Source organism: Penicillium chrysogenum, assembly GCF_028827035.1.
Source record: "Penicillium chrysogenum strain IBT 35668 chromosome Unknown utg000005l_segment0_segment0, whole genome shotgun sequence".
In the NCBI taxonomy this organism is placed as follows: domain Eukaryota; kingdom Fungi; phylum Ascomycota; class Eurotiomycetes; order Eurotiales; family Aspergillaceae; genus Penicillium; species Penicillium chrysogenum.
Window position 1 is genome coordinate 1,570,618 of NW_026622753.1, and position 11,190 is coordinate 1,581,807.

Genomic DNA, 11,190 nt, shown 5'->3' on the forward strand with positions numbered 1-11,190 from the left:
TAGCGACTTCGCGGGCATCGCGCAAGGAATGAAAGCACCGCCCCGGTTGAAGTCGGGGGTGAATGGGAAAGACCTAAGACAAATTCTGAGATATTTAAAAGGAAGAGTTATCCTCTTCTTTTCTTCTTTTTCAAAGTAAAATCACATCTTGACATCTTGACCTCTCTGATCGAGGCTCCACTTTTTATCTTATCTTGATCTTAGCTCTCTTTTCTTCCTCTTCCTCTCCTTCCTTTCCCTACTACATTCTATACATCCTACACAATGACTCAACCTTCAACCATCACTTCGCGGTTCCTCTCACACCCTAACCAGCTCGGCGTCGTTGCCGTTGGTTTCAATGGCGGCCAGGTAAGACAGTGCAGAGGCTATAGATCATAGATCCATACTAACCCCCCACCAACAGTGCAAGAAGGGCGTCGAAGCGGCCCCAATGGCCCTCATCGAGTCAGGACTCCTAACCCAACTCAGCGAGGATCTCGACTACGACGTCCACCACGACGACACAGTCCACTACTACGAGAAGGACATCCCCACCGAAGACCCCGACCACCGAGGCATGAAGAAGCCACGAGCCGTCAGCGCCGTAACGGAGAAGCTTAGCTCACAGGTCTACGACTACGCCAAGGACGGAAAGTTCGTACTCACTCTCGGCGGCGACCACTCCATCGCCATCGGCACCGTCTCCGGCACAGCAAAGGCAATCCGCGAGCGTCTGGGCCGCGAAATGGCCGTCATCTGGGTCGACGCCCACGCCGATATCAATATCCCCGAAACAAGCGACAGCGGGAACATCCACGGTATGCCGATGGCATTCCTGACCCGGCTGGCCCGGGAGGAGAAGAAGGATATCTTTGGCTGGATGCAGGATGAGCACATCGTGAACACGCAGAAGCTTGTCTATATCGGGTTGCGTGATGTCGACCGTGGCGAGAAGAAGCTCTTGCGTGAGAATGGTATCAAGGCTTTCAGTATGCACGATATCGACCGGTATGTTCTCGTTCGATTTTTCCCTGGTTGTGGTGGTGATGTGACCTGACCTTCCTTGCTAACATCTCTGTCCTCTGCTAGTCATGGTATCGGTCGCGTTGTTGAAATGGCTCTCGCTCACATCGGTAACGACACCCCCATTCACTTGTCCTTCGATGTCGATGCGCTGGATCCTCAGTGGGCACCTAGTACCGGTACACCAGTCCGTGGTGGACTGACGCTGCGTGAGGGAGACTTCATCTGTGAAGCTGTGCATGAGACGGGAAATCTGGTTGCGATGGACTTGGTCGAGGTGAACCCCAGCCTGGAGGCCAAGGGCGCTTCGGAGACCATTCGAGCGGGGTGTTCGTTGGTGCGTAGTGCACTGGGCGACACTCTTCTATAAAAGATTTGATGAATGGCGTAAAAGATAGATGTGTTAAACAGTTCAATGAGACTTGAGTTATTCAGTACAAAAACCTCTGAAGTATTGAAACGTCGAAGTCGATCAACTCAACTGAAAGCCACTGAAAACCACTAAATCCCCTGCCACCCCAATTTCTTTACTTTTCCCCTCCCCGGCCTTTTGTTTATTTTATTTTGTTTCTTTAATTTTTTCTTCTTTCTTTACGAATATCTTGGCCTTTTCTCTCATTTAGCTGGTTCATGCGCAATTGTAAATATCCACGTCGCACCTCCAAACCTCAGGGCCTCCCTCAAGGGCGCCCAATGCGCTGTCCTAATCGCGCCTCACCAGAAACATCCATACGATTCTACCAGTCCTCTCAGAACTGAATCACTTGACTCACGATCTGGCCATCGTATCCTCAAGCCTGCAACAATAGGGCATCGAAGCCTGCGTCGGGCAGTATACAAGACCAGTATAAAGCACACAACCCACTCCGCAATCGCAAGCTCCACCCATCGCAATCCATCGCAATCCAACACAATCCAACACACCTCCAGAGACCTCCCATCCACATCCAACACATAATAGAATGGCAGTCCGCAAGCGCCCCGAAGCGCGCCGTCGCTACCACTGGCCCGAGCTCCAACTCAACATCTGGATTATGGTCGTCCTATCGTGCTCAGCAACATGTCTGGGGATATTCTCCTGGTTCATAGTTGTGCAATCACAAATGCATCTCGGAACACCATGGTAAGTGACTATATCTATATGTATACTATGTGGTTAGGATGCATTCTTACAACATTGGAATCTCCACCCCACATTCTTACATGTCGGACTTATCACATAAAACACACGATGTATACTAACAATTTCCAGGCTCTTCCCTTACATGGTCGTGTGCAGCGCCCTCGGGGTCTGCTTCATATTCCTAATTATGGTCCTTGCATCGCGGCACTTCCTCTTACCGGGGATTATCATCATCGGCAGCTTTATTCTCCTTGTGCTGTGGCTGACAGGTCTGATTGAGACTTCGCTGCAGCTGTATGGGGTTGTCGCGAACGTGAATGATAATTGCCGGATCTATGTGGAGGATAATAAGGCCTGGGGGAATAATATTAATACCTTGGCTTGGTTGACGCAGAGTACCATTTGTGAGTCTTTGTCTTCTTATGTCTTTTTCCAAGGTATGTCAGTGACTGACTGGTTTCATAGGCAATTGCTGGAAAACTGCCTTTGCGCTTGAGCTTGTTAATACGGTTTTCTATCTTTGGATGATGATTATGTCGTGGCAGGTTAATCGGGATGTTTATTGATTTGATGTTTTGTGATACCACCTTTTGCATTTATGGCGTTGAATAAGCGATATAGCGTTGTTTCCAAGGTTCTTTTTTGGAATGTACTGTTCGTGAAACTTGGCTATATCGGAATGGATGTAAATGAGTTATTTCAACCTAGGCACATTGATCACCTTGATGTAGACGGAATCCCAAGTGGTTCATGGATAGTATATGGAACTGAAATTGTACATAGAGATTCTCACAGATACACACGACTTCCTGGGAACTACAGACAAAGAAAGAAAAACAAAGTCAAATAGACCTAATAAACGCCGTCGCTATGCCAAGAGCACATTGCAACCGCACACACCCTGGTTATGACACGGCAGACACACAAAGAGAACTTGAAACGACAAGACACAAAATCAATGGAGTGCTCTATCCATTCTCGGCTGCAGCTTCTGCCTCTACCTGAGAGTCATACCCTCCGCCTTCGAATGCAGCAAGCATCTCCCGTTCCAGCTCATCATCGTCGTCATCTGGGTGAGGATACCCAGCGTTGGCACCGCTGCTGGTTCCCGCAGTTTCGGAGTCAGACACCCCCTCCACAGCTGGCGTTTCTGGAAGGCCTGGGGAAACCTGGTCACTACCAGAGGCAGGAGCAGATGTGATTTCCCGCAGCTTGGTGTTGCGCTCGTAAGAGCGTTTGATGCGTTGTGAGAGCCGGGAGCCTTGTTTGTCATGGTCGTCTCCGTCGTCATCTCCAGACTCTTCTTCATCAGTGCCGCTTTCGGTATCTTCGTTGCGTTTACGCTTCTTGCCTCCCGTGGATGGTTCGTCTAATAAGGACTCGGTGTCGCTTTCACTTTCGTCATCGCTACCCAGGAAGTCCTTCAGTTCATCGTGCACAGCGGCTTGTTCATCGGCACCGTACCCGACTGGCGATGTCTCGTCCAGACCGGATGCCTTGAAGATATCTTCGGCGTCATCTTCTTGTGTCCATTGCGACCCTGTTATATCCTCGTCTGTGGACGAGAGCATGGAGGTCTCAAGTTCGAGTTCACTTGGGGTCAGGGGGTCGCCCCGGTCGTCTGGGTGAAGCGGGAGGAGATATGGTTCTTCGTCTACATGTCTCCACTGAACCAACGAGTCGACAAGCCATTGTGTCGTCACGATCTTGACATTGGGATAGCGAGTGGCTTCTCTCACTTTGGCGGTGCGATTGCGCCCAGCCACAAGATGAGTTGTGCGGGCATTTACCCTTGACGAGATCGTCACACCAAAGCTCTTCGCCCACAGGGAAATGTCTGCATTTTGGAAGTCTATTCCCAAAGGAAGCACACCTGAAAATACCAACACCACCCCTCCGAGGATACGCCGCTTAATCCGCGGCATGATATCCTTGATATCGGGGACCGATTCGAGATCCATGTCTTTGTCTCTCGAGTGAAGTCTCTCACCCCTTAGAGCTGCCACCCGACTGTCGAGAGCGGGAGTCCGAGTCCGAGACTTGTCATATTCATCATAGAACTGAAGATGTACTTGCTCGAGTCGGTTTTGCAGCTGGAAGAGTTCTTGATCATGATCCTCGAGTAGGTGGTGTCGATGTTTCGCAGATTCATGGGCTTCTTCGACGCCAGACGATGCCTCACTGGCTTCACCGACATTATCCTCTGCCTCCAGTTCCTTTTGCTTCTGCAACAAAGGTCGGTCCTCCACCTGATGCAATATTGTCTCTTCTTGTGCATCAGTCTGCTCCTGTAGGAGCCTTGGGCTGTCTCCACCTCCCATGGTCACCAGCTGTTCTAATGCTGAGATATTGGCCCCCTCTTGCGTTTTACCGTTGACGTGGTGTTCTTTGGTCTTCTCTGGTGCCTTTGCTTCGATCTGAGGCTTGTTCGCGCCAATATCTTCCTTCTTTGGGAGGAAACTAGAATTGATGTCACCAATTCCGACGAAGAAGTCATAAGGCGAGACCTTAATCAGATTGGGACTCCACCGCCAGATGTCACCACGATCATCAATGATTACCACCATCTTTGTGTCCACTGGGAACAGCCGTTGCAGGTCCTTGACCGTCAAACTTCCGCTCTCGTCACGACTAAGAATTCGGTCTCCGAACAGCTTGCGGGTAGGATCAATGATATCAACAATATGTTGGGCATAAGCACGAGTACCCATGGTGTAGATGTGCAACTCATAAATCTCTGCCACATTTTGCAGGAATTCCTCCAGTCCGGGCCGCAGCTTGATGTAGTACCAGCATCCACGCATCCCAGGTCCATCATCAATCAATTGGAATTGTCGCACATCCCGCACAGCTTCGTGGTTCGGATTTTGTTTGTCTTCTCTCCATTCCCCTACTGTTGGATCAACAGTGGCATGGATAATAGTTTGATCAAGATCCACCACCAGAGTCAAACGCCTCGATGCAAGTAGCCGGCGCTTCGCATCTTCTTCAACTCGGGTTGCTTCCCGTGCGCTGACCGTAAGTGTGACGTTGTCATGGGCCATGGATATTGGAGCACGCATAGAATCTGCGACTTCGGTGTTGTACGTAGACCTGTCCATGAGACGGGCAGTTAGACAAGCTCGATTTCCTTTCCACTGGAAGGCTTATACATACTCAGTCATGTCCTTCCCGCACTCGGCGCAAAGACCTCCAAACTGGATCTCGTGCGCGCAAGGCTCATTGATTTCGATGACATTGACCCTAGCAAAGAATTAGACAACGATCAACAGTAAAAGATAAGGATCGATATGCTCACGGTTCATCAATAACGTCTCCCTTTTGGATATGCCATTCAATGATCTCTCCATTAACAGTCGTTTCAAATCTAGCCGGGTATCTACGCATCACCTCGACAGTGTTCCCCAGCCCATCACCCTCGGTGACGGCAGTCTCATAGACATACCAAAACAAAGCCTCATTCCTTTCGACCGTGTCACCAGGCTGTTTGAGCAGCGACGTCACGGTAATCGGGTAATGTAGGCTGGTGGGCAGACGGACAAGCATCGTTGCTCTTCGTTCGCCCCCAGGCGATGTAATGTACTAACTCTCAGTCCCTGTCCTGGTGCTCTTCAAAATATATTCTGTGTCCTTGGTTTGTTGATAGCGCGCGCGTCAAGGACTGTGGGTCGAATGGAGTGATCGCGTGCGACTCCGGCTACGAAGCCATCACCGACACGCAACGCGTGTAGAGCTGGATAATATCGGGGTTTTGGGAGTAATAAAGCCTATGACTCAGTGGTCCAAGCTAAATCGGTGGAATAAGTAGATGTGAGTGGTGATTTAGGCAGCGCAAAGAGAATCGCCACTCCAAGGCGCGGATGGGAAAAGAAAACCGTGCGCCTAGCACAACCTAGCGCGGAGTCCAGAAGTAAGTCACACACCAGGCGGAATAATTCGCTTGAATTTGAGGAGGTGGAAAAGGTTGAAAGAGAAATGCGGGCTGCGATCAAAGAAAGGCAAGCTCATTGAAGTTGTGCGGGGACTCACTCGATCCAGGTTGAGAGCTACTTCCGCTTATGTCATACCGGTACTTGAAAACCGGTATCTACTCTTACTGATTGACATGCGGTTTACTTCAGTTCAAGTATCTTATTTCTCATGAATGATGTGGGCTGATACCTATAATGGCTCTATCAGGTGAACTTTCACTCTTGGGCGCTAATAGTGACATCCAACTCACTTTCTCTGACTGTATGTATTAGAAACTTAACTGTTATGTTTACCTGCACCTTAACCAGCCCTGCCAAACTGCCACTCAAGTTCTTACCGTGTGAAATTTGCCGAGGGATATAGCTCTGCATATCGAGGCCTCTATGAGGGAAGACTTATTCAATAGAAAGGACGAATGCAATAGGTAAATCTTAACCAATAAAGATGTCAATTTGCAATACCAGTGAACAGGCCTCATGATGGGGCTGTGCCAGCAAAAACAAAAACCCTGATCAACATGCTACCTAGCAATAGGCAAATGAAGTGCGCTATGAAAGCATACGTTCAACCCATGAGCCCCATGTATATACGAAGCAATCTCTTGGTGTCAACTAGTACTTTGATATTCACAGCTCACCGGGCCATTGAGCATTAGGGCATTTATTTGGCCTTGGCCAGACCGACGGCGTTGTTACCGACATCATAGACACTGTACCAGCGGCGCAGGAAGGCATCACCCAAAATAGCCAGGGGACCCACAGGCTCGGGGAAGTCCATGCCCATGAAGCTGCTGATGCAAGAGCCCTGGACCTCCAGGACATAGTCGTAGGGGCCAATGGTGAACTTGTGGCCGCCCAGGGTGAAGGTGAGGTCGGGTAGCGAGTCCCGCTTGTCACACTCGACACTGTACTGACCAGTGAAGCCCTTAGTGGCACCGATCTCCTTGTTCCTGTGGGATAAGTCAGTAAAGAGGTTACAAAGACAGGCAGAATATCAACTTACAGAAGCTCGGCCATGGTGGAGGGCAGGGCAATGAGGGAGGTACCAGTGTCCAGAATGACTCCGGTGTTCTCAAGTTCAGCAACATTGTCGCCAAGGGCAATGGAGTTGAGCTCGACCTCCCAGTACGCCTTGCGACGGAGAGGGATCTTGATCAGCTCACCAGTGTAGTGGCTTTCGTCAATGCCACCGAAAGTAGCCACGGAGTTATCGCCATCCTTGTTGGCATCGCCAAGGTAGAAAGCGAACACAGGCTCATCAACGAGCTTCTGGTTGATCATGTGGTAGAAGGGAGGGACCATCTTGTTCACGGAGATGGTATCATAGCCAAGGCCGAGAATACCATCGAAACGACCGAAGGCAAAAGCCAGACCGGGCTCATTGGTAGCTTCCGCAAAGTCCTGTCCCTTGACCTTCAGGTCACCAATCTGAAGGGTGTCCCTAGACACGAAGCCGCTCAGGCTGCCAGATCCATAACGAATCTCGAACTCGGTGCCATTCTTCTCATAGGTGCTCGAAGAAGACGAGTCATACTTGCTGTGAAGGAAGCAGGCGATAGAGCTGCACTGCGAAGAAGGGACCCACAGGTTGGAGCTACCGGTATCAAGGACAACCTTGAAGGTCTGGGGAGGGGTACCGATGGAGATCTCGGAGAAGTCTGGAAAGGTCAGTGTCATTTCTCAGAACCTGAAGTTTCTCTGGGGTGGCATCTTACACTGAGCATTCAGGAAGTTGTCAACCAACACATCATGGCCAGCAGCAGGATTAAAGGAAGTGTCGTGGAACAAGTCCTGGTGCTTCTCGGGACGAATTCCCATGTACTTCTGGCCCAGGTTGTGCACGTGAGCATCGATGTTGTGTGTGTTCTTCAATCTATTAGTTTCGGGTATCCTTGGGCCGATAGCGATGATCATACCAGTTGCTCGGCCAGAGGGACCTTGTTGAGCTTGAGTCTGTGAACCTCAGCGGCAGCGCTGCCCAACAGCGCCGAAGCTGTCAGGAGAGTGAACGACTTCATCATTCAATACGAAAAAAGAAAGTTGTAGATGTTTGATGCAAAAAAAGAGAATGACTTGGATGTGAGAAGGAGAGAGGAGATAAGGGCAGTAGATGGGGGAAGTGGAGGCTGGAGAGGACGATGACGGAAGCGGGAGGGTCACACTAACCCCCTTTGGGCGATGGACTCATGACATGGGTTCTCAGCCTACACCCGGGACATTCCCAAAGGGATATTTCTTGTTTCTCTATTTTACTCACTGGCTTACTATGACTCCGCCATACTATTCTCCGTACAAGCTTGGAGAGCAGGGAAAAAGCACTTTGGGCTGGTGCCTGGGCGTGGTCGGACCTGGTCGGAAAACACCCCCTCCCGGCGTACCTGGCAGCTGCAAGATAGATGATGTGGCAAAAGGCTACGCTGATGATGCTATTATTGTTTTACAGGAAGGTATCTTGCCCTGTTCTGGTACACCATAAAGTTTTCGATGTGCACGGAGTATCATTCTACACTTTTAAGCATGTGTAGCCCAGAGGCCGCAACTCTCCAGAAAATACTCCGCTTGGCGCCTTTCAAGGGATCGCGTGCCCTTTCAAGGTTCAGATGTTCAAAGGCTGCCTTAACTTCAATAAGTGAATACCACGCTGCATACGGGGTACATCGTCTAGAATGGGCCTCAGTATGGTTCGCTTGGCTTGGGGCCTTTAGTATATTCCAGCCTCAGAAATAGTTACTTGGAACAAGTAGGTAAATATGATGTTGAACTGTTAAGCCGCCGCTTTGTGAATATATTATTAAAAACATACACCAGGACGTAGATAAAAACAAAGAGGAAAAGAAAAGTAGTCGCTCCCAGGATCGAATGGATATAAATATCTCGACTCTTTCCCCGAGTCATCCGCATCTAAAAGCGATACTAGTTATATGATATATCATTGATAGCATATCGGCTATTCCAGAGAAAAGTGACGGAAACATGTTTAAATGTACTCAAAACTGTCTACGGATAGGGTGCTGCCAACCAATCTACAATGTACATCTACAATCCAGAAGGTTGAACGGACATCATAGGACCAAAAAAAATTGTGACACATGGCGCCTGCATATTATTGATAATACAACTGGTGATCCCTGGGAGACCAAGCTCTTGTCATTCATACCCACGTTCCCGAGAAACTCAAGAATTTACCGGTAGAAGTCAGGACTACAAGAAACCAGTTAGTGATATAGAAAAACACAAAGAGCAAACAAGGAACGTACCGGTCATCATCCTGTCCAGTCTTGACCTGGACAGCATAAGCATCTTCAAGGTCCGATTGGATAATATTGTAACGGTTCTTGCGGACAGCCCGCAGACCGGCCTCCTGCATGATAGCAGCAATGACAGCACCAGACAATGGGTCGTTGCGCACGATCAGGGCATCGAGGTCCACTTCTGGGGACAGTGACATCCTTGCTGCAATGGTTGTGAAGATCAATCGGCGCTCACGTCGGTCACGTAGGTTCGGGAACTCGATCTTTCGGTCCAGACGACCAGGACGCAGCAAAGCCGGGTCCAGGGTGTCGGCTCGGTTGGTGGCCATGATGACCTTGACGTTGCTGGTTTGTTCGAAACCGTCCATCTGGTTCAGCAACTCCAACAGAATACGCTGGACTTCACGATCGGCACCAGTCTGGGCATCGAAACGCTTCGTGGCGATCGCATCGATTTCGTCAATGAAGATAATGGCTGGGGAGTTCTCGCGAGCCATCCGGAACACGTCACGGACCATGCGAGGTCCCTCTCCTAGATACTTCTGTACAAACTCTGATCCATTGACACGAATGAAGCTGGCGGTTGTGCTATTGGCCACGGCTTTCACCAGCATGGTCTTTCCGGTTCCCGGGGGACCATAGAGCAAGACACCACGGGGAGGGTCAATACCTACAAACTGTTAGCGTCGCCATTAGCTGCAATGGATCCATGACTACCCACCGATTTGCTTGTAGAGTTCGAAATGCGTCAAAGGCAACTCGACGGCCTCCCGAATCTCCTGCTTCTGCATATCCAAGCCACCGACATCTGCATACGTCACATCGGGCTTCTCATTCTCACCCAGCATCGCAATCGAGGAGTCAGCCTCGGGAGGAAGAATATCGACAAGGGCATTGGAGTGGCGGTGAAGGGCAACCGAGGATGAGGGCTTCAGCTTCTCGCGGTCGAGAGTGGAGAGGATGCGGACGACGTAATTAGAACCGGTCGAGCTTTGCACAATGCCGGTACTAGAGATACTAGTTAGCAAAATGACCATCTCGCCCAGGGGCCCAGACACAGAAATGAATAACATACTTTTGATCGATTGCCTCCATAAACTGTCCGATGACCAATGGCACACTCTGTATGCGCTTGATCTCTTCTTGTGCCCGGACTAGTTCCCGCTTCAAGCTCCTGCAGCGAACGAGTAATTAGTCACTGATGCGAGTATTAAATAATAGAATCTAATATGCATACCTCTGCTCATCCTTGATGTATTCCTCCTGCAGTTGGATATACCTGTGTTCGACGTCAGTACAGATCACTCCATCCAACAAATACAGTCAGACGTACTCGAGATGTCTCTGTAGCCTCTTGAGGGTAGCATATTCATCATTTCCATCAGCCCCTGTGCCATCAAGGGAATCCAAGTTGGCGAGGGCGTCAAGCGCACCTGGCTTGGTAAGAGGCGTGACGTTGTTCGCCGGGTTCTCCACGGCAACGTCTCCCATGATGAATACTTTGGGCAGCGAGCAAGATGAGAAAGGGTAATATATGTATCAGCTGGAAATGAAAGAAAAATGTGATGTGCTTTGGAGATGGTTGGTGAATGACGCGCTGTGTGAAGGGCTCGGAGTTCAGCCATCTGGAGCTTTCGATGCTATGAGCCGGGAAGCTTATCGATCACGTGATGCCAGCCATTGGCCTTGCCAACAGTCCAGTTGTAGACTTAGTTCCAATGTGTTTAGGGCCATGTAAAATATATCCTAAGACCCACGGGTGGTTATTCTCTATGTACATTATAGTGTATATGTATGTGGTTTACGTTTACTTCGCCTCATTCCAATTGGCGATACGGTA

The 11,190-nt window shown here is 49.7% G+C and overlaps 5 protein-coding genes across 5 annotated transcripts; 2 read left to right on the forward strand and 3 right to left on the reverse strand.

Moving 5' to 3' along the window:
• Positions 1-264: 264 nt before the first annotated feature.
• On the forward strand, positions 265-1,375 carry N7489_009003 (arginase; the record flags this gene model as incomplete). Its single annotated transcript, XM_056714753.1, has 3 exons — positions 265-351; positions 407-990; positions 1,072-1,375. 3 exons carry the CDS (start codon positions 265-267, stop codon positions 1,373-1,375), a joined length of 975 nt encoding a protein of 324 aa, XP_056562375.1.
• A 592-nt stretch (positions 1,376-1,967) lies between these two features.
• Positions 1,968-2,694, forward strand: N7489_009004 (uncharacterized protein; the record flags this gene model as incomplete). The annotated part of the gene is made up of 3 exons (XM_056714754.1): positions 1,968-2,128; positions 2,258-2,532; positions 2,594-2,694. 3 exons carry the CDS (start codon positions 1,968-1,970, stop codon positions 2,692-2,694), a joined length of 537 nt encoding a protein of 178 aa, XP_056562376.1.
• A 402-nt stretch (positions 2,695-3,096) lies between these two features.
• fcpA (protein-serine/threonine phosphatase) lies at positions 3,097-5,674 on the reverse strand (the record flags this gene model as incomplete). Its single annotated transcript, XM_056714755.1, has 3 exons — positions 3,097-5,221; positions 5,285-5,371; positions 5,427-5,674. The coding sequence occupies 3 exons, from the start codon at positions 5,672-5,674 to the stop codon at positions 3,097-3,099; spliced, it is 2,460 nt and encodes an 819-aa protein (XP_056562377.1).
• Positions 5,675-6,760: 1,086 nt separating this feature from the next.
• On the reverse strand, positions 6,761-8,117 carry N7489_009006 (uncharacterized protein; the record flags this gene model as incomplete). Its single annotated transcript, XM_056714756.1, has 4 exons — positions 6,761-7,049; positions 7,103-7,757; positions 7,815-7,965; positions 8,016-8,117. 4 exons carry the CDS (start codon positions 8,115-8,117, stop codon positions 6,761-6,763), a joined length of 1,197 nt encoding a protein of 398 aa, XP_056562378.1.
• Positions 8,118-9,281: 1,164 nt separating this feature from the next.
• rpt3 (proteasome regulatory particle base subunit RPT3) lies at positions 9,282-10,841 on the reverse strand (the record flags this gene model as incomplete). Its single annotated transcript, XM_056714757.1, has 6 exons — positions 9,282-9,300; positions 9,357-10,020; positions 10,072-10,358; positions 10,426-10,524; positions 10,588-10,629; positions 10,684-10,841. The coding sequence occupies 6 exons, from the start codon at positions 10,839-10,841 to the stop codon at positions 9,282-9,284; spliced, it is 1,269 nt and encodes a 422-aa protein (XP_056562379.1).
• Positions 10,842-11,190: the final 349 nt, after the last annotated feature.